At 39.7% G+C, this 24,154-nt stretch overlaps 1 protein-coding gene across 1 annotated transcript in view; it reads right to left on the minus strand.

The window, feature by feature from the left end:
• Positions 1–830: 830 nt before the first annotated feature.
• The window catches only part of LOC111963220 (protein phosphatase 1 regulatory subunit 14B-like), a 32,866-nt gene continuing 9,542 nt past the window's right edge, over positions 831–24,154 (minus strand). Inside the window, exons 2-4 of the mRNA XM_023986522.2 lie at positions 6,483–6,563; positions 1,317–1,349; positions 831–1,119 (exon numbers count right to left, since the gene is read on the minus strand). Of these exons, the coding sequence (XP_023842290.1) occupies positions 1,051–1,119; positions 1,317–1,349; positions 6,483–6,563 (183 nt within the window). The 3' untranslated portion in view covers positions 831–1,050. The remainder of the gene's footprint in view (positions 1,120–1,316; positions 1,350–6,482; positions 6,564–24,154) is intronic.

The following is a 24,154-nucleotide window of genomic DNA, read 5'->3' on the forward strand; positions in this document are numbered from 1 at the left end:
GTCTCCAGTGTGAAGCATGTAGCTTTTAGCATAATACTGTTTTTTTGTGAATATTAAAACATACAATCTACCTTCACTGAATCCGGTTAACATTTACATTACGTTGTCATCTAACAGACTCCAATCCAGAGCGACCCACCGGAAAACACCATGGTCAAGTACACGTTGACAGATCTACCACCAAGTAAAAACAGGGACCCGAACCAGCGATCTATCGGCCACTGTTTTAATGTCATATACACTGACTGGCTTTATCCTTCTATGAAATGACATATCATCCATATACAGCCTTGTCTCAAAATGTTGGTTTTATTGACAAACACTTATCAGAACAAAAATATATGTACATAAGTAGGCAAGCAAAAATGTACAGTCTTACACAAAAACATTACATGTGAGTAATAGACAATCCATTTTTTCTATGGTTTTTTTTGTGAATATTAAAACATACAATCTACCTTCACTGAATCCGGTTAACATTTACATTACGTTGTCATCTAACAGACTCCAATCCAGAGCGACCCACCGGAACAACCATGGTCAAGTACACGTTGACAGATCTACCACCAAGTAAAAACAGGGACCCGAACCAGCGATCTATCGGCCACTGTTTTAATGTTCATATACACTGACTGGCTTTATCCTTCTATGAAATGACATATCATCCATATACAGCCTTGTCTCAAAATGTTGGTTTTATTGACAAACACTTATCAGAACAAAAATATATGTACATAAGTAGGMAAGCAAAAATGTACAGTCTTACACAAAAACATTACATGTGAGTAATAGACAATCCATTTTTCTACTGGTGCATTATTTTAATTGAGGGGAATCTAAATGTTAAAACTGTCCATAAATAATGTTATATAAAACACTAATCAAAACCCACTGTTCTCTTTACAGACCAACATTGACCCATGTGTGCAGAGAGAAGGTCCCATTAACATGAGACACAGAGAGACATCCAGAATAACAGGTAATGACGGGGTGGGTCGGGGAGGCTGGGGTTCTTCACATTGTCTCCATTCTTCATTTGACCTATTATTATTATTTCTTCAGGGGCCCTGACATTTTGCGTAGGCCCTTCATCCGATAAAGCAACCCATTGATAAAGTCCTGAAAGGGAGGAAGARAATGAGTTAACACTACCCGTACTAGCAGTTGACAGTTAAACTCTTCTGAGACTGTTTGAGCAGTGGACCATTGAATTGCAAGTATTTCTTTATAGAGAGTAAATGTACACTAAGTGGAATTTGATGTTTCRTTTTTTCGGTACATGACTAAGGCTATAGTAGTTGGTGGTTGTGTCTCACCTCTTTTGGCTTCTCACATTCCTGCAGTAACTCCTGTAAATGCACAGAAACAAACATGGCCTCAGTAACTGAAGTGGACATTGCTCTTTCACGTCTAACATTGCGAAAGGACACCAACTGGGGTCAAGCGCTTGTAAAGCAATTACCCTACTTTGTTAAATATGCCCTGGTGTATGTGTGAAGTATAAACAAGGGCATAGCTGAAGTGTAAGTATTGCCTCGTACTGTGACCCACAAAATGGCTTCTGAAGAGATGTTAATTTTCCATGGCTTGCTATCTGTTAGACAAGGCTTAGCATTTGTGAAGGTATAGCTTACAGTGAAACCTTGGCTGGAAAATGTCTATGTTCTCCCTGTTTGTGTCTCTTAATGAGCTTGTTTTATATGGCTCAAAAGTTACTGTGATAACTCTTATCTCATCTTTTATAACTATACTGTAAAACGTTATTGTTGTTTTCTTTGTTGACCAAATGTGTATTTGTTGGGGGGGGTTACAGGTACATTATACATTTCAAATTAAACATTTATGAAACATGTACCTGTAGGCTGCCACTCAAAAGAAAGTCAACAGCAAGAAATACATACAGCTGAAGTGATAATACATTCAGTATAAACAGGAAAACAAAACAAAAAAGAAGTGGGCATCCAACCCCCCCCCCCCAACCCCCAACTCATGGAAACCATGTTTCCCACCCCCCTAGCAACTAGGGTTGCACATTATATATATATTTATTATTTGTATGTGTTGGGATTTATGGATTGTTTATTTGTATGTTTTGGGCTTTAGCTGAGATTATTCTTTACAGAGTCAAGTATATTTGTCCAGGCTTCAATTGTTCCTTGACCAGCATCATTCATTCTCACTGTTGATAATTATGTTATAACTTCTAATAGTAACTGTATCCACTGGCGCATTGGGAAAGAGTGAGGTGAAGCCATCTAAGAGCCAACATGTTTTTTTGCGGTGGTGCTGCCGACCAGCATTACTTGTCTTTGATTGATTGAGAGATTCAAGGAGCTATCATCGTTAAGTAACATAATATACGTAAAGCATTGAATATTTACATTCATGCACTTCTAAACAAATTTTCCATAATTGCCCCAGAAGCATTTAACTGCAGGAAACTCCCATATCATATGGAGAAATGTGCCTACCTGATTTAGGGGACACGGTGAACAGTAGGGAGTTAGGGCCAATTTCATCGTAAAATGTTTCCTTGATGTTAAATACAGTCTGTGAGCAAACTTAAAATGTATAAATTGATGGTTCAAATTAAGGGATTCCAAGGTCATATTTTTCCATAATCTGTTCCAGTTAATGGTTTGTTCAGATTCAATTAGATCTGTGGATCATACTTTTTTAATGGCTAGCTCAGAATATGAGCTTTCCAAAAGTTGTTCATACAGTGCATTCGGAAAGTATTTAGACCACTTGACGTTTTCCACATTTTGTTACGTTACAGACTTATTCTAAAATTGATGAAAAAGTTTTCCCCTCATCAATCTACACACAATACCCCATAATGACAAAACAAAACAGGTTTTTCGAAAATTTTGCAAATATCACATTTACATAAGTATTCAGACCCTTTACATTGCTGAAGCACCTTTGGGAGCGATTACAGCCTCGGGTCTTCTTGGGTATAACGCTACAAGCTTTGCACACCTGTATATGAGGAGTTTCTCCCATTCTTCTCTGCAAATCCTCTCAAGCTCTGTCAGGTTGGATGGGGAGYGTTGCTGCACAGCTATTTTCATGTCTCTCCAGAGATGTTCGATCGGGTTCAAGTCCGGGCTCTGGCTGGGCCACTCAAGGACATTGAGACTTGTCCCGAAGCCACTCTTGCGTTGTCTTGGTTGTGTGCTTAGGGTAGTTATCTTGTTGTAAGGTGAACCTTCGCCCCAGTCTGAGGTCTTGAGTAGGTTTTCATCAAGGATCTCTCTGTACATTGCTATGTTCAGCTTTCCCTCGATCCTGACTAGTCGCAAAGTCCCTGCTGCTGAAAAACATCCCCACCGCATGATGCTGCCACCACCATGCTTCACTGTAGGAATGGTGCCAGGTTTCCTCCAGATGTGACACTTGGCATTCAGGCTAAAGACTTCAATCTTGGTTTCATCRAACAAGGGAATTTGGTTTCTCATGGTCTGAGAGTCCTTTAGGTGCCTCTTGGCAAACTCCAAATGGGCTGTCATGTGCCTTTTACTGAGGAATGGCTTCCGTCTGGCCACTCTACCATAAATGCCCTGATTGGTGGAGTACCGCAGAGATGGCTGTCCTGGAAGGTTCTCCCATCTCCACAGAGGAACTCTGGAGCGCTGTCAGAGTGACCACTGGGGTGWTGGTCTCTGACCAAGGTCCTTCTCCCCTGATTGCTCAGTTTGGCCGGGTGGCCAGATCTAGGAAGAGTCTTGGTGGTTCCAAACTTCTTCCATTTAGGATTGATGGAGGCCACTGTGTTCTTGGGGACCTTCAATGCTGCAGAAATGTTTTGGTACCCTTCCCTAGATCTGTGCCTTGGCACAATCCTGTCTCGGAGCTCTACGGACAATTCCTTCAACCTGATGGCTTGGTTTTTGCTCTGACATGCACTGTCAACTGTGGGACCTTATAGACAGGTGTGTGCCTTTCCAAATCATGTCCGATCAATTGAACTTACCACAGGTGGACTCCAATCAAGCCCTAGAAATATCTCAAGGATGATCAATGGAAACAGGATGCACCTGAGCTCGATTTCGAGTCTCATAGCAAAGGGTCTGAATAGTTATGTAAATAAGGTATTTCTGTTTTTTATTTTTAATACATTTGCAAAAAAWTCTAAATACCTCCTGTTTTCGCTTTGTCAATAATAATTATTGTGTGTAGATTGATGAGGATTTTTTTTATTTAATCGATTTCAAATTAAGGCTGTAACGTAACAATATGTGGAAAAGTCAAGGGGTCTGAATACTTTCCGAATGCACTGTGTATTATAGAGATCAGTCCTTTCGGGAGCCCAGATAATTTATTTACAAATCATCATTGGATGTTTCGGTAGTTCGATTTTCCAAGGGACTCCATAAGTTAGCATAGAATGATTTGTCTGGTAATGTGTATGTATCTTTCAAATCTTGGAATGTTCTCAAACCATTACTGTCCATGATATCGGCAAGGGTACAGATTCCACATTTGGACTATTGGGGGGACGCAAAAGGCCGCACTCCAGATCGCAAGGCATTCTTGTGAAATATGGAGTATGCGCAWGCTATTTTGTTTGTACATTTTGTGGCAAATACAAATTGTGTGAGCAATAATAGGACCAAGGTGCAGTTTAAATTGTTTCAGGGATATATCAGTGAAGACCAMCTCTTCCAGGGCAATAGGAGACACCATATTTTGCTTCATACTAAGCCAGGGGGCAGAAGAATCATGTCTAAACCAATTTAGGTTTGAGCCAAATGCTAGTGCCTGAAAATACAATTAAAAAGGTTGGTATGGATAGTCCTCCTACGTCTTTCCCTCTTTGTACGTTTGTTAATTTGATCCGGGATCGTTTATTTTATCCCAATAGCCAGAAGGGGGAGCCATGTGAAGCATTGAACTACAGAAATTCAGCCGTGGCAATATATTCATTTTAGCAATAGATATTCTGCAGGTTAAGGCAACTGGGATATTATTCCATCTACTGAGGTCGGATTGAATTGATTTTAAGCGTTCTGTTAAAGGTTATGGCAAAGGTTATATCTAAGGAAGGCAATATATCTACTCCCAAATATTTAAAATGGTAAACGATTAGGATTTCATAAGTAGAGAAACTCATCCATCGGGGTCTTGAGGCAGTAGGGCTGATTTGGTTAGATTCATTTTATATCTTGAGGTTAAGCTGAATTTATCTTTGATCTTCAATACATTTGGGAGTGATTGAGATATATTGTCTAGGTATAGTAAAAAAAATTAGATGAAGTGATCAGTAGATTTGAGGGAAATTGGTATTATTTCCACGATTGAAGAATTGCCTGGCAAATGGGTTCCATGCAAAGAGGATCGAAATAGGATCACTTTGTCTGCTCCTTTTAGTGATTCTGAACGGAGCAGAGCAGGTATTGCCTGTTATAACATTGTTTTGACAGTATTATACAATAAAACAGTATAGTACCTTATTAATTATTTACAGTAAATTGCCATACATGGCAATTCACTCTGGGTGATTTTATGCGTAAACAGTAAATGATACCGTTTATTCCAAAGAAACTTTGATTTAAYAGTACATTACTGTAACCGCACATCATTGTGGGATTGGCAAGCTTCCGACCTACCTCACTTCACTGTTAAAAGAAAATATGAGACACCAAACCCATTCAAGACGGATTTACCTAGATTGGTATATACTAGTGGAACCTTGAAAGTTAACCATTTAACTCTTGAGGTTCCATTAGTACATACCGATTTAGGTAGATCCACCTTCAGTTTTAGTGCCCCCCCCCCCCATTTTTGGAATAGCCTACAAAACTCCCTAGATCTTGACTCTCTGGTGTCTCTAGGGCAGTTTAGGACTTTAATGTTGAGTATATTTTTTGATAATTGCAACTGTTTGGATTGAATGTAAATAATTGTTTTTGTGGTGTTTGAAGCTATAGTGTTGATTCTGTAAGTTTATTTTAATTKATCATTTTTTATTTATTGTATTGTTGTACTTGGGGCACCATTGTAAATGAGACCCTGGTCTCAGTGGGTTCCGCTGAATAAAAAAAGAAAACAAAGAAAGTGATATAAAATACCAAAATGTTGTATTTTTCCACTTGCACTTCTAGAGGTTTTAACAAAAGCTTCTTCAACACTGTAATTCATCRATATGCTGTAATATGTGAACAAATTACCTAGCCAACCTGCTTGCACCAATCCTTGCAGTAAAATACAAACCTCATCTACCCTCAATTAATTTAATGAATTAATTAATCAAATTATTAATTCATTAATTTGTTACAATTACCTTAATATTATTACAGTAATGCACTGCACTATTGTTTTTGCAGTAACTTACAGGCCTGAAAGTTACCGTAATAACAAAGATAAAAAAGATTACAGTAACTGTATTGGATACCGTAAAATATGGTATGGTAACATACTGTACTTTTTTTTTATGGCTTTAACCTGACCTCCTCTCAGGACATCCTGCCAGTACTCACCTGCAGTCTGGATCTCTGCTCCGTGTCAGATAGCTCCAGCAGCTCATCTATGTCAATCTCTAACTCTGTGATCTCCTCCTTCTGGACAGAGAGAGAGAAGGAGAGAAAGAATGTGGTCAGAGACAGAGGGACGTTGTTCTTTTACCCGCCATGCAAACATAGATGAACTGTGACTGGGACTCCCTGCCACCTTAAATATGCCTTTACCATTCAGTGTTTGAACATATTTCACTTAACCGTACCAAAGAAAATTAGTCTCAGAGTATCAAGTCTAAAATGCATTGCTGATGCATCAAGCATGATGTACCACTAGAACAATAATGTATGTCTAACCTCAAATATAAACACAACATGTAAAGTGTTGGTCCCATGTTTCATGAGCTGAAATAAAAGATCACAGAAATGTTCCATACACACAAAAAGCTTATTTCTCTCAAATGTTGTGCACAAATTCATTTACATCCCTGTTATTGAGCATTTCTCCTTGGCCAAGATAATCCATCCACTTGACAGGTGTGGCATATCAAGAAGCTGATTAAACCCCATGATCATTGCACAGGCACAACTTGTGCTGGGAACAATAAAAAGCCACTTTAAAATGTTTTGTCATACAACACAATGCCACAGATGTCTGAAGTGTTGAGGGAGCATGTAATTGGCATGCTGACTGCAGGAATGTCCAACAGAGCTGTTGCCACAGAATTTAATGTTCATTTCTCTATCATAAGCCACCTCCAACTTCGTTTTAGAGAATTTGGTACGTCCAAACGGCCTCACAACTGCAGACCACGTGTAACCACGCCAGCCCAGGGCCTTCACAGCCGGCATTTTATCTGCGGGATTGTCTGAGACCAAACTGTGGGTTTGCACAACCAAAACATTTCTGCACAAACTGTCAGAAACCATCTGCAGTTCAGCAAATGCTCACCTTTGATGGCCACTGGCAATCTGGAGAAGTGTGCTCTTCACGGATAAATCCYGGTTTCAACTCTACCTGGCAGATGGCGTTGTGTGAGCGAGTGGATTTCTTATGTCAACGTTGGGAACAGAGTGCCCCATGGTGGCAGTGGGGTTATGTTATGGTCAGGCATAAGCTACGGACAACAAACACAATGCATTTTATCGATGGAAATTTGAATGCACAGAGATACCGTGATGAGATCCTTAGGCCCATTGCCGTGCCATTCATCCACCGCCATCACCTCATGTTTCACCATGATAATGCACGGCCCCATGTCGCAAGGATCTGTGCACAATTCCTGTAATCTGAAAATGTCCCAGTTCTTTCATGGCCTGCATACTCAGACTTATCACCCATTGAACATGTTTGGGATGCTCTGGATCGACGTGTACGACAGCGTGTTCTATTTCCCGCCAATATCCAGCAACTTCGCACAGCCATTGATGAGGAGTGGGACAACAGCCTGATCAACTCTATGCGAAGGAGATGTGTCGCGCTGCATGAGGCAAATGGTGGCCAGACCAGATGCTGACTGGTTTTCTGATCCACGCCCCTACCTTTTTTTTAAGGTATATCTGTATTCCCAGTCAAGTGAAACCCATAGATTAGGGACTAATGAATTTACATATTCTGACCAGGGGCAGGAGGAAAGGCAACTTCCATCTGATTTCATGGATGATTTACCCAGCTGGCATTTTGCTCAACCATTAGAGTAAGAATTCCTGTTTTAATTTTTTTTATATGATATTAGCAGTGTTTCTGCTTCCTTATTCTGGGCTAATTTCTTTATATGGCAAATATCCTGTGCAGATTAGTCTAGACCTAGGGGAAATATTCTGGGTGTGTTTAAGAATAACCCCTTACTGTGTGATATGTGGTCATTTATTGTAAACTGACACTTACCTGGAAATCTAATTATCTAATGAATTTAGTAGACTGTGTTAACATATTTCAAATGAATCCAATTAACTCCTACCAATGTCACCAATGTCACGTCCTGACCATAGAGAGCCTTTATTTTCTATGGTGGAGTAGGTCAGTGCGTGACTGGGGGGTGTTCTAGTTTATTATTTTCTATGTGGGGTTCTAGGTTTATTTTCTATATTGGTGAATTGTATGATTCCCAATTAGAGGCAGCTGGTAATCGTTGTCTCTAATTGGGGATCATATTTAAGTAGCGTTTGTTCCCACCTGTGTTTGTGGGATATTGAATTTTGTGTTTTGAGTTAATGCACGTAGCATCTCGTTAGTCACGGTTCGTAGTTTATTGTTTTGTTAGCTAAGTTTCACTTTATAATAAATATGTGGAACTCTACATCCGCTGCGCCTTGGTCCGTCTATACACACAAACGTGACACCCAAGATATAGATGAGTTTGCCATCTTTGAGAAACATTGCAAAACCACATCCACACCAAAATGACTCCGCTAATCTAAAACAAATACTAAGGTAATAGTAATCAATCTATATACTGGCTGATATTGCCCTTTGAATACCATTTACTGACAGGATACGATGATGGCTCACTTGTGGTCATGGAATACTGAGCTGGGAAATATCTAGAGTCAGCAGGTGTAGTTTTAGATTTGACAAGCCCTTAAAAAGAGAATTTCAGTTGGGGGTTTAATGGCAGGTCTGTTGAAGATGGCAGATTTCTGGATGAGGAGAGAGCTAATCAATGAGACTAGTGCCGAGTTGCGGAACGGAAGAGATCAACAGCCCAGTCCAGAGTCCCCTGTGTGTCCCTCTGATTGATAAATTATGCCAGATCTGACTGTTTGGGATTCTGCAGATTGGCATTATTCCACGGGAGCAGGGCCCTGCTGGGCTGTGCTGGGCCAGCAAACCACTGATCCAGTGATCCTCTCTCTGCCTGACTCTGGCTTAAGACTGCAGGGCAATGCACAGCACCACAGAATATCAATTAAAGTTTTTAAAAATTCAGTGGGAGAAAAAGTGTATGCATTTGTTATTGTCATGAGAAAGCCTTTGTAACCTTTTGTAGTAGCTCTTCAATGTTTGTGTGGGGTTGAATGCTTTTCATTTGTGTGATTTTATTTTATTTAAAAGAATATGTATCGGGGACTGAAAATGTCTCGACAGCACTTTTGAAGTTAGGGAAACTAGTCCGACATTAAAATGAATGTTGGCATTCATTTTTTTAACACATGAATATGAAAGTGGTTCTTTAGACGAGCATAATTTTTTAAACTGCAATATGGATTAGAACTGCAATCTTAATTAACCATTTTATGTTGAGGGATTTTGTTAGGATAAGATGCTCCTGTATCCAAGGGACCAGTTGTATCATGCCAGCAGAGCCTAAAACTACATTGCCTTTAGGTAGAGTTCAATTGAAATTTGATTGGAATTTGGGGTTCATAACCATTTATATTCAACATTGACATGACAAGACAGAAATCATATCATAGCAGCCAACTGCTGAGGTATTGTATATTGATGCAATTACAATAAGTACATGGTGATTATGCAGTATGATAGAGAAGCTACATTCTCCACTTTGCTTGGATCCCTAAAACACTCTGACCACATAAAACTGATGTTCCTAATCCAATTAGTCTTATTATATTGAACAAAAATATAAACGCAACATGTAAAGTGTTGGTCCCATGTTTCATGAGATGAAATTAAAGTTTCCAGCAGTTTTCCATATGCACAAAAAGCTTATTTCTCTCACACATTTGTTTACATCCCTGTTAGTGAGCATTTCTCCTTTACCAAGATAATCCATCCACCTGACAGGTGTGGCATATCAAGAAGCTGATTAAACAGCATGATCATTACACTGGTGAACCTTGTGCTGGGGACAATTAGAAGGCCACTCTAAAATGTGCAGTTTTGTCACACAACGCCACAGATGTCTCAAGTTGAGGGAGCGTGCAATTGCAGAAATTTCCACCAGAGCTTTTGCCAGAGAATTAAATATAAATTTCTATACCATAAGCCACCAACGTCGTTTTAGAGAATTTGGCAGTACATTCAACCACAGACCACGTGTAACCAAGCCAGCCTAGGACCTCCACAGCCAGCTTCTTCACCTGCGGGATCGTCTAAGACCACCACCCGGGCAGCTGATGAAACTGTGGGTTTGCACAACCGAAGAGTTTCTGCACAAATTGTCAGAAACCGTCTCAGGGAAGCTCATCTGTGTGCTCGTCGTCCTCACCAGGGTCTTGACCTGACTGCAGATTGGCATCGTAACCGACTTCAGTGGGCCAATGCTTACCTTCGATGGCTACTGGCACGCTGGAGAAGTGTGCTCTTCACGGATGAATCCTGGTTTCAATTATACCTGGCAGATGGCAGGCAGCGTGCATGGTGTCGTGTGGTTTGCTGATGTCAATGTTATGACCAAATGGTGGTCACACCAAATACTGACTAGTTTTCTGATCAATGCCCCTACTTTTTTTTATGTATCTGACCAACACAGATGCATATATGTATTCCCAGTCTTCAAAATCCATAGATTAGGGCCTATTGAATTTATTTCAGTTGACTGATTTATGAACTGTAACTCAGTAAAATCTTTGAAATTGTTGCGTGCTGCGTTTATATTCTTCTTCAGTGTAGTTGATACTAATCAGAGACGTAAAGGAAACCTTTCCCACAAAACCATGTTGTTTTGAAAAGAGGCCGACGTGAAAGTCCGACAAGACTGATTGTCGTCTAAATTCATTACTCATGGCATTTTTTTCGTGTAAGAGGCTCGAGCTGTCGACCAATCAAAACATACCATAACAGAGGGGTCACGGGTCATACGCATGACATTTATCTGATATCATCTGCATTGTGAGGAGGCTAATCGCTGTAACAAGTTAAAGAGGCATCACGCATTTAGTACTGTATCCATTGAAACAAGAGCCATATTGCTTTACATTTGTAAATTAATAATTACATTTACATTTGAGTAATTTAGCAGATGGTCTTATCCCTTTACAGGAGCTATTAGGCTTAAGTGCCTTGCTCAAGGGCACATCAACAGATAATGACATAACTGCAGTCTGAAGTATATTTCTATAGGATATTTTCTGTTCATTTTGAAGTTTTTCCTACTCTTAAATTAGTGTTATTTCACACCTCTACGATTTGAGACTATTTTCCTAAAAGGTGTGAAGTCATCAACGTGGTCCAGTGCCACTGCCACTCAATACCCAACCAATATGCTACTTGTATAAATTAGAGATGTCACTAAATAATTCAGCTCTTGACACAGGGGGCTGACCACTAAATACTTCCACACGGAAGAGTCAGAGTATCCAACCAAAGCCTAACCTGCATTCCCCTGAGTTCATGCAAAATTCATCCCTTTAGCCAACACACATGGACCAACCATGTCTCCTCCTGCCACACCAATGGGCGGTGTCTACCAAACAACTTATCCTTCTCAGACTGGAGTTTGTCTAGTCACCACTGAAATCTGACATTAAGCACCTCAAATCCTATAAAGAGATAGGCCATACTCAGGGCAGGAGTTTTTTTCTTGACTGCGTGACCTGTCCAGGAAACCCTGCTTGCCCTAGTCATACTGTTTTAGCCATACAGGAGTACAAACCCACAAAGACTGTACCTACCAGACAACAAGCCTRTTTCATATGGCAGGCCCCATAACCACAATAACAAAGGAGTTAGCTACTACTGCTACTGTATCTGTTATCATTCCATCAATCATGCAGGGATCCCATTACGTGCAACATCCTTCAGTCATAAAGGGCCTTCTCTCTCAGGGATTCCCACAGACAAATTAGTACAGTCAAGAATTCAAACACAATAACATTAGTGTACTGTCTACTATTAGCGTACTGATGACATGTCCTGAGTAGCTTAGTTGGTAGAGCAATGCGCTTGCAACGCTGGGGTTGTGGGTTTGAATCCCACRGGAGACCAGAATGAAAATGTATGTGTCTGCTAAATGACTAAAATGTAAAATATCTGCTGTACATAATTCTCATGATAATAGTATGACAATAATATCAAACCCTATGCAAATTATAAATAGTTCTGGAACCATTTCTAACTCGGTTCTGCTCGCCTGAGTTAGAATACCTCATGGTAAATAGCTGTAGTCCACACTATTTACCACCACAAATCGATGCTGGCACTTAGGTCGCACTCAACGAGCCGTATAGGGCCTTAATAGAGTACAACAGTATGAGTCATAATACCCATAAAACCTAGCGGTCAAACAGGGAAATCGTTCGTTTTTCATTTTTCCACCATTCATTTTTCCCCATAGGGGATTTTAGAAACACTTAAAATAAGAGCTGTGTTTTGTGTAGGCTTACCCTGGCGTGATGTTTTGATAACATTGTAAATCTCTCTAGGACAAGGTGATTTTTATCAATATATTCACCTGTATTTACCCCACAAAAATGTAATACTAATTAGCTGCTAATATGGCTATCATGAAGAATGACAAATGCCATGATGATCTGGACGAAACTGCCGAATCGAGGCAAAGGTAAGAATCTCTGGATTAGCTATCGAATGTTAGCTAAATGTAGTAATGAATAAATTGCCTACATTTCTTTTAATGGCCAATTTTGTGAACTGTGAACTGACTTGTGCAATACCTGTTAGCAAAGGTGTCAGCTAGCGATGACGTGCAGGAGCTTGCATGATGTCTACTTTGATTCTAATTAGCATTTTCAAATCTGAGAGAAAATAGAGCTGAATGTTGAATAAAAGTCACCTTGTACGAGAGAGATTTACATGGTTATCAAACGTCACATCAGGGTAAGCCTACACGAAACACTTATTTTAAGTTTTCCAAAATCCCCTATGGAAAACATTATTGGTGGAAAAATTATTGGAACCATTTCCCTGTTTGACCACTAGGTTTTATGGGTATTACGACACCTCGACTGTGGGGCTCTATGGCGCCATAGGCAAACAAGAACATTCTCAGTCAGAAGCAATGCTCCTAGTGGCCGGTGATTTTAATGCAGGAAAACTGAAATCTGTCTTAATTTCTACCAGCATTTCACCTCTGCAACGAAAGGCAAAAAAAACTCTATCACCTTCACGCCACACACAGAAATGCATACAAAGCTCTCCCTCGCCCTAAAGTTGGCAAATCTGACCTTAACTCTGTCTTCCTGCTTACAAGCAAAAACTCAAACAGGAAGTACCAGTGACGCGCTCAATATGGAAGTGGTCCGATGAAGCGGATGCTAAGCAACAGGAGTGTTTCGCTAGCACAGACTGGAATATGTTCTGGGATTCATCCGATAGCATTGAGTTTACCACATCAGTCACCGGCTTCATTAATAAGTGCATCGACGAAGTCGTCCACACAGTGAAAGTACAGTGCATCCGGAAATTATTCAGACCCCTTGACTTTTCCCACATTTTGTTACATTACATCCTTATTCTCATCRCCCGTATCAATCTACACACAATACACCATAATGACAAAGGAAAAACAGGTTTTGAAATTTCATAAAAATTCATAAAAAATAAACAGAAATACCTTATTTACATAAGTCTTCAGACCCTTTGCTATGAGATTCAAAATTGAGCTCAGGTGCATACTGTTTCCATTGATCTTCCTTGAGATGTTTCTACAACTTGATTGGAGTCCACCTGTGGTAAATTCAATTGATTGGACATGATTTGGAAAGGCACACACCGGTCTATATAAAGTCCCACAGTTGACAGGGCATGTCAGAGCAAAAACCACGCCATGACGTCGAAGGTATTGTCCGTAGAGCTCCAAGACAGGATTGTGTCGAAGCACAGATCTGGGAAGGGTACAGAAAAATGTCTGCAGCATTGAAGGTCCCCAAGAACACAGTGGCCTCCATCATTCTTAAATGGAAGAAGTTTGGAACCACCAAGACTCTTCCTAGAGCTGGCCACCCGGCCAAACTGAACAATAGGGGGAGAAGGGCCTTGGTCAGGGAGGTGACCAAGAACCTGATGGTCACTCTGACAGAGCTCTAGAGTTCCACTGTGGAGATGGAAGAATATTCCAGAAGAACAACCATCAGGCTTTATGGTAGAGTGGCCAGACGGAAGCCATTCCTCAGTAAAAGGCACATGACAGCCAGCTTGGAGTTTGCGAAAAGGCACCTAAAGACTATCAGACCATGAGAAACAAGATTCTCTGGTCTGATGAAACCAAGATTGAACTCTTTAGCCTGAATGCCAAACATCACTTCTGGATGCATCATAATGTGGGGATGTTTTTCAGCGGCAGAGAATGGGAGACTGCTCTGTTCATCTTTCCCTTGATCCCGACTAAAGTACATAGAGATCCAAATAGCCCTTACACAGCCTGGAGGTGTGTTGGGTCATTGTCCTGTTGAAAAACAAATGATAGTCCCACTAAGCCCAAACCAGATGGGATGGCGTATCGCTGCAGAATGCTGTGGTAGCCATGTTGGTTAAGTGTGCCTTGAATTCTAAATAAATCACAGACAGTGTCACCAGAAAAGCACCCTCACACCATAACATCCTCCTTCTCTATGCTTTACAGTGGGAAATACACATGCGGAGATCATCCCTTCACCCACACCGCGTCTCAAAGACACGGCAGTTGGAACCAAAAATATCAAATTTGGACATCAGACCAAAGGACAAATTTCCACCGGTCTAATGTCCATTGCTTGTGTTTCTTGGCCCAAGCAAGCCTCTTATTATTATTGGTGTCCTTTAGAAGTGGTTTCTTTGCAGCAATTCGACCATGAAGGCCTGATTCACACAGTCYCCTCTGAACAGTTGATGTTGAGATGTGTCTATTACTCTGTGAAGCATTTATTTGGGCTGCAATTTCTGAGGCTGATAACTCTAATTAACTTATCCTCTGCAGCAGAGGTAACTCTGGGTCTTCCATTCCTTTGGAAATGTTCCGTACTGACTGACCTTCATGTCTTAACCCTTGTGTTGTCTTAAGGGTAAAAAATGCCACTGTTTAACAGCAGAGAAAACCCCCTAAATTATATTTTTTCAACTTGAAATTGTATTACTTTTCCTAGAGTGTCCCCAACATTAGAAAAAGTGAAACATCGCCTTTGTTCATATTTCCATGAAAGCTGTACACCACCAGTTTACWAAGATTGTCTTAGGGTAATTTTTGACTGAGCWGTTATAAAAAGATGGACTGAGGGGGCACAATGTGTGACAATTTCTTCACCTCTTATGAACTCAGCCAGCAGCTCCTGAAGAGGAAGCTCACCATGGTCGGGACAGTTAGAAAGAACAAGCCTGAGCTCCCCCTTGCACTCCTCACAACAAGGGGGAGAGGCCTTCTCATCAAAGTTTGCCTTMACCCCCACCACCACTCTAATTTCTTACCTCCCAAAGAGGAACAAGAATGTGGTCTTCCGGAGCACACTGCACAAAACGGCTGAGATCAGTGATCGTGAGGAGAAGCCAGCCAATCATCCTGGACTACAACCACAACAAAGGAGGCATGGACAACCTGGACAAGGTGATTGGAACTTACAGCTGCAGGAGGATGACTGCCTGCTGGCCCCTGGTCATCTTCCATAACATCATTGTTGTGTCCTCATACAATGCCTTCGTGATATGGCACAAGATCAACCCTACCTGGATGCCTGATAAGCGGAACAAGAGGAGGGTGTTCCTGGAGCAGCTGGGAAAGGCACTTGTTAACCCACACATTCAAAGGAGGGAGCACCTCCCCCGCACAGCAGCCTCTGCAGCGCTTGTGACAACTGTTCAGAGTGCTGAATCTTGTCCTGATCCACCTGAGGCTGCAGCTGGGGCAGGCAAGAGGAGGAGATGCCAATTCTGCCCCCCAAAGAAGGGCTGTAAAACAAATACTATGTGCTGCACATGTGAGAAATACATCTGCAAAGTCCATGCACACACACTTGCATACTGTCCCACGTGCTAATTAGAGTTGATTGATTCATGTTTTTCACATTTTGTTTTGTATCTATTATCTTATTCTTATTTATTGTTGTTGTTTATACACCTTGTGGGTGGGGGCAATGGTTCAACAAACGGGAGAAGACTAGTATTTTGTAGTTGAATTCCTCATTGTACAGTATRAGAATTTATCACTATGTTGCCAAAAAAGTTAGACTGTTATTGTTTCCCTTCAATAAAATGCATTCAAAACTACTTTCTGCTATTTTCTTAGGCTATACAAGTGCTATCTCTTGCTAAAAAAAARTATGTTTACACCTATGCAGTACCTTTAGCAATAATAATAATAATARACCTCTGCTTTAGTAAAGAACACAATTATGACAGGTGTGTTCAAATAAAAACGAGTGGTGTCCACAGATTTAAATGCAGTCTTTCTGCATTGTGAAGARGGAAAACCCAGATATTCACAAAGTTTGTGATGAATGACAAGTTGTTTCTTCATGCAAAATAGATTTGGGGTTTAAAATTCAATTAAGCTGCTTTATTTTAGGGGTTTAGTGAAGGAGGATAACTTTTTACCCTTAGGACAAGGGGAGTATACCGAATGTTAAGACTACACAAAGCTTCAAGTAATTATGGACGGTTGTTTCTCTTTGCTTATTTGAGCTGTTCTTGCCATGACATGGACTTGGTCTTTTACCAAATAGGGCTATCGTCTGTATACCACCCCCACTTTGTCACAACACAACTGATTGGCTCAAATGCATTAAGGAAAGAATTTCCACAAATGAACTTTTAAGAAGGCACACCTGTTAATTGAAATGCATTCCAGGTGACTACCTCATGAAGTTGGTTGAGAGAATTCCAAGAGTATGCAAAGCTGTAATGAGGCAAAGGGTGGCTATTTGAATAATCTCATATATAAMACATATTTTGATTTGTTTAACACTTTTTTGGTTAATACATGATTCCATATGTRTTATTTTATAGTTTTGATGTCTTCACTATTATTCTACAATGTAGAAAATAGTACAAATAAAGAAAAACCTTTGAATGAGTAGGTGTTCTAAAGCCTTTGACTGGTACTGTACATATCCCAAGAAGCTATGGATTACGGGCAACATCCGCACTAAGTTAAAGGCTAGAGCTGCCGCTTTCAAGGAGCGGGAAGTTATACCGTGCCAATTTTAGCATGTAAATCTTCGTGGGGAAAACTCCCAATTTTTTGCATATCAACAAAACCAATACACAATGCAACACAATAAACAATACATGAATTGCACTATAACGGTGCCCACAAACTGTTAGGCACTACATAAAGCCATCCCAGAGTTTTCTTTTCAGCACCATGGACTGAATCCTTACCACTAATATACCTAGCTATCAGCGAAGCGTTGTCTGGCAGCGAAACAGTTCATTCAGCCTCATTTACTGCCTTTTAAAAAAAATTGCTGATATGGCTTAAATAAATGTTGTTTCTACTGACAATTGAGATGTACAAACTATGGCATAAGGGAACGATGAGCGGATAAGAGGCAATCCATAATTTAGATTAAGACAATGAGCGAGATAAGACGGATGTAGTCAATATAACTATGTATTCAGCACTTTTGAAATGTACAGCGACAGAATTCAGAACATGGACGTTCTTACAGTATTCTCCCTGTACACCAAGTCAGAACCGTAGGATAAATAAAGGGATTATNGGTCTTCCTCTAGGTGCTGCAGGGCTTTCAGGAGTGGCTACAGCGGCTGGTGTTAGAACAGCAGTTGGTGGAGCGGCGGGATGGCTGTTCTCAAGAATCAGGACGTCTAAAAAGGAGGGAGGAGAGTAAAGAGGGAAGAGAGGATGAGAAGAGGGCCCTTTACATAAAAACTGATTGATGTTATGAATGTTTTTTTTGTTGCTCCTTAATATATTTTGTTCATCATTCATGTTTATTTCTGATTTTTGAGTTCATTTGAGTAAATATTTTCTCTATAAAAAAACATGAGCAGGTGCACACCCAGAGTAATAGTTTGTGTGGAGGTGCTGACTAACGGCAAATAAACTCTAAAYTATCAAAATAAAGTTGCACTCCATGTATAAACTCCCAGCAATTTAATGGGTATTTACCAACGTTTCGGCATCACTGTGCCTTCCTCGGGGTCTGAGTTTATAGTAAATATTTTCTCAACACTGTTTTTTCTTGGTTAAAAACTTCTTAGATTTATTTTTTAAGGGCTTGTAAGTAATCATTTCACTGTAAGGTCTACCCACACCTGTTGTATTTGGTGCATGTGACAAATAACACTTGATTTGCATGATTTCATAATGGTGTTATGAGTGCATATGTAAACCCCCTGTTGCCAAAACACATACGGGTATATACCCACTCAACATGTATTGCAAACAGATGCATGCACATCCACTCAGATGAACACTTATGCATGTGACAAAATAATTAACACACATACTTTCAAAATAGAAGTCTATTGTATAATGGAAACATGTTTTTTTAGTTGTCACCATATCCAGCGCTTTGACACACCAAACACATAACAGGTGTGTAATGCGCTTTGCAGGTGTGGTTCCCTTGTACATGCTGAATAAATGTAATCCAACCACAGAAAACCCTYCTACTACCTGGCAAACAGATTTTCCGGTGGAGTTTCATTCAAAGTAGTTTTCAGTACATTTATTTCTAAAGACATCCCTTTAAATTTGGTGTAAAGTACCTTTTAAGTTGAATTTTCTCATCAGACTCACTAGAATATATGGAGAGAATGTTCAGAATATTAGAGATCAATGAAAGAAAGTAATTTAAATACGCGCATATTCKTCTCATTTCAGCACTAATTAAAAAATACTCTGATCTTGTATATTATTTAGGGTTCGGAAAGAATTTATTAATAAAAAAACAGGTTTGGAAAGCCTTTACTTAGAGAATATATTGGTGAATCAAAAATACGGTGGTTTGATTCATCCTGAAAGTTGACATATTCAATTGGTCAATTTATGAAATATTGGAAGGTGAGAAAAGTGTACAATAGGGGTTGAACAGTAGTCCTATAAATCTACCCTATCAATCGTCACTAATCACGGATGACAACGGTCCAGTAGTGAACCGTGCGCCAGACTCAAGGTTTAAACTGCTAGGTATGGTCAAGATTCAAATACGCCACATGCCCTTAATTATTGCACAACATGTAATACGTTAGCGTAATATGATTCACTATTGCTAGCAATCCTAAGGAACAACCACACAAACGTGACAGAGGAAAGAAATAACAATGGAATGGAATTATGAGTGGCGTCATTAGGCCTAGGTTTCCTCTTTCCAAGAGGTTTTTGTTCCAGAAAGAAATGATGTTTTTCTGACTGAACCACATATCTTTTGACAGTAACGCAGTGTCCCGCTTTGGACTGAAGCTGAACCTTACAACATTATATTTAACCCTGTTTAAAATTAGCAATGTTGAGGTGGTAGAACTGACCAAACGAAATGAATCGTAGACATAATATAACCTATTCAATTCTACAGGTTAACATGCTTGGCTCATGTCTGTTATTTCCATATAGGCTATGTAAATATTTGTTTAAAAAAAAAATATATATGATATGTGAATTTATTTCATTGAAATACCTGCAAGTTAGCATTTCATTGCACTGTGTACTACATGTGTATATGACATAAACAAACTTTAACTTTTTTTCCACCTTACTAGCTCTGACTTTGCTGATAGCTATTTTGAGGAAAATGTACTTACTATAACTTTGATATGTGGATAGCTATCTTAAGATGAATGCACTAACTAAGTCACTCTGGATAAGAGCGTCTGCTAAATTACTAAAATGTCAATGTAGTCTAAAAATCTCACATTAGCCGGGGAGCCGGAACTGATTGAAATGGCCCGGAATCGGGTGTTGGATTGTTTTTAGCCAAACATTTTTTTGTTTTTTATTATAAATAAACTGTAGCGCAATAAAGTATTACTAAGTGTATGATGTGTAGTAAGCTGTTAGTAGCCCATGTGCCTCACCCAAATATTTTGCCTACTGTTCTGACTTGGTGGTGCACATGTAGCCTTTAATTTTTGAGAAATGTAATCATTGATTATTGTAAGAACTTTCATTGACTGCTTATATGCCCCCTTTATTTATCCTACGGTTCTGACTTGCTGTACAGGGAGAAAGAACACTGTGAGAACGGCCCATGTTCTGAATTCTGTCACTGTACATTTCAAAAGTGCTGAACAAATAGTTCTATTGACTACATCCGTCCTAGCTCGCTCATTAATGTCTTAATTGAAATTACGGACCGCCTCTTATCCGCTTGTCATCCCCTTATGACATAGTTTGTACATCTCAATTGTCAGTAGAAACAATATTTGTTTATTAAAGACGTTCATCACGAGTTTGCAGGACTTGAAATCTACAAGTCTTGTGTAGGCTACATGTACATGTAGGCTAGCCGCTATGCATTATTATATTCATCTACTTCGATATGCGTTTTGAATCGAGCATAAGGACCGGCAGTTAACAGTTTACTCCTCAACAAAAAAAGCTTGCTGTGGAGGGGGCTGGAACCCACTGTTACAATCTATGGTTAAAGTGCACTATCAATTGCGAGTCAACATCTGCTTTATGCACTGTGTGCCACAGAGAAGCGATGAGGACAATGATAGCCTTCATGACTGCTATTTGACAAATGCAGAAGGCACTTCGTTTTCTTTCTTCATTGTTGATAAACTTACATGTTGTAAGGACCTTATTCATATTTTTCCAATTAAAGCATAACTGTGGGAAGTATGGGGTGCTCAGAGTTGGGTAGGTTACCTTCTAAATGTAATCCGTTACAGTTACTAGTTANAGAATTTATCACTATGTTGCCAAAAAAGTTAGACTGTTATTGTTTCCCTTCAATAAAATGCATTCAAAACTACTTTCTGCTATTTTCTTAGGCTATACAAGTGCTATCTCTTGCTAAAAAAAARTATGTTTACACCTATGCAGTACCTTTAGCAATAATAATAATAATARACCTCTGCTTTAGTAAAGAACACAATTATGACAGGTGTGTTCAAATAAAAACGAGTGGTGTCCACAGATTTAAATGCAGTCTTTCTGCATTGTGAAGARGGAAAACCCAGATATTCACAAAGTTTGTGATGAATGACAAGTTGTTTCTTCATGCAAAATAGATTTGGGGTTTAAAATTCAATTAAGCTGCTTTATTTTAGGGGTTTAGTGAAGGAGGATAACTTTTTACCCTTAGGACAAGGGGAGTATACCGAATGTTAAGACTACACAAAGCTTCAAGTAATTATGGACGGTTGTTTCTCTTTGCTTATTTGAGCTGTTCTTGCCATGACATGGACTTGGTCTTTTACCAAATAGGGCTATCGTCTGTATACCACCCCCACTTTGTCACAACACAACTGATTGGCTCAAATGCATTAAGGAAAGAATTTCCACAAATGAACTTTTAAGAAGGCACACCTGTTAATTGAAATGCATTCCAGGTGACTACCTCATGAAGTTGGTTGAGAGAATTCCAAGAGTATGCAAAGCTGTAATGAGGCAAAGGGTGGCTATTTGAATAATCTCATATATAAMACATATTTTGATTTGTTTAACACTTTTTTGGTTAATACATGATTCCATATGTRTTATTTTATAGTTTTGATGTCTTCACTATTATTCTACAATGTAGAAAATAGTACAAATAAAGAAAAACCTTTGAATGAGTAGGTGTTCTAAAGCCTTTGACTGGTACTGTACATATCCCAAGAAGCTATGGATTACGGGCAACATCCGCACTAAGTTAAAGGCTAGAGCTGCCGCTTTCAAGGAGCGGGAAGTTATACCGTGCCAATTTTAGCATGTAAATCTTCGTGGGGAAAACTCCCAATTTTTTGCATATCAACAAAACCAATACACAATGCAACACAATAAACAATACATGAATTGCACTATAACGGTGCCCACAAACTGTTAGGCACTACATAAAGCCATCCCAGAGTTTTCTTTTCAGCACCATGGACTGAATCCTTACCACTAATATACCTAGCTATCAGCGAAGCGTTGTCTGGCAGCGAAACAGTTCATTCAGCCTCATTTACTGCCTTTTAAAAAAARTTGCTGATATGGCTTAAATAAATGTTGTTTCTACTGACAATTGAGATGTACAAACTATGGCATAAGGGAACGATGAGCGGATAAGAGGCAATCCATAATTTAGATTAAGACAATGAGCGAGATAAGACGGATGTAGTCAATATAACTATGTATTCAGCACTTTTGAAATGTACAGCGACAGAATTCAGAACATGGACGTTCTTACAGTATTCTCCCTGTACACCAAGTCAGAACCGTAGGATAAATAAAGGGATTATATAAGCAGACAATGAAAGCTCTTACAATATTTGATGGTGACATTTCTCTAAAACAGGCTATAGGCTACATGTGCACCACCAAGTCAGAACAGTAGGCTATTATGAGGGGGAAAGGGACCAAACTATTAGGTCGAGGCACATGGGCTACTAATAGCTTACTACACAACATACACTTAATATTACTTTCTTAGCTACAGTATACATATCTCGCTGGCATATTACATCATTTATGCAGCAGCATATAATACATTTTTGGACTCACCTTATTGTGCTGTGCTCTTTTGAACAAGGTGGCGCTGTGGTCCTTCTTGTGGGCAAATTTTGTCATCAAACTTTGTCATCAAAGTCTGGCATTCTCTGGATTTATGGTGCTTTCAAGACAACCGGGTACTTGAAAATAAAACGGTTGAATCATGCTGTCAGTGATCTTCAGGTCGGAGCTTTAGAAAGAGGCCTGAGTTCTCAACTTGGAATTCCGAGTTGGATGACTGTTCAAAACGTATTTTCCCAGTCGGAGCTCGTTTTTTTTCTGAGTTCCCAGTTATCTTGAACTCACAAGTCTGAGATTTTCCAGTTGTATTGAACGCGGCAGAAGTCATGCTGGATTGACAGCATGGCCAATGTATTCAATCTTTTCTGGCCCATGGTGTTGCATGTGGGTGTTTATCCTTTTAAGCTTGGAAAAGAGACCCTTAAACCCAGACTTGGACCACACACCCTCTCCACTGAATAGCAGGCTAGTGATTGCTTTGTTAAATTTGCAATTTCCAACTTGTTGTCTAATGTTTATGTCCAATGGTCGATGAGCACTGAAACGTTTTATGTATAATTTCTCTTTATGACAAGGATTGAAAAGGATTTGCCAGTAAATTGTCAACTTAATTTATGATGATGACTGCTTGTCTAGCTTGCTAGCTAAGGTTTTGAAAGTATGATGTTGACATGATCAGTCCAATCAAAGCTACGGTAGATGTAACGTGATTTGACGTAATTTTATCTCTGGCCAAGGACCTTGGGGCTTCTTGGATGGGCACTTCTAATGTAAATCTACAATATGGCAGCACCCAAGGGGCTTGAATTTCTTAGCTCTCCCTGTAGATTTTGCGGTGACGTAGTGTCCCCATGAGTGACAGAACACTTATCCAATCACAGCGCAACTAGAGAACATTACCAACCCTTACGCCCTGTATTTTCCGCTGGTTGCCCCACCACCACAGAAAGCACTGACCTAAACTGAAACACCTGCATTTTGGAGCTGCCTTACTCAAGAAAGCAAAAAAGATCCGATGTTTGTATGCGGCATTATTAACAAAAATGTTTGTTTTTTCATTGTTTGCAAACTGATATATGACATGTATTTATGTGTATTTATGCTAAAATAACATGCAAACAGGCAACAGATGGGTTCTGCCCTGAATGACGGGTCACCACTGCGCTTATAAGAAATCCCGCAATGACCTCCGAAACCATAAAA

This window comes from Salvelinus sp. IW2-2015, linkage group LG4q.2 (genome assembly GCF_002910315.2).
Source record: "Salvelinus sp. IW2-2015 linkage group LG4q.2, ASM291031v2, whole genome shotgun sequence".
Classification (NCBI taxonomy): Eukaryota; Metazoa; Chordata; class Actinopteri; order Salmoniformes; family Salmonidae; genus Salvelinus; species Salvelinus sp. IW2-2015.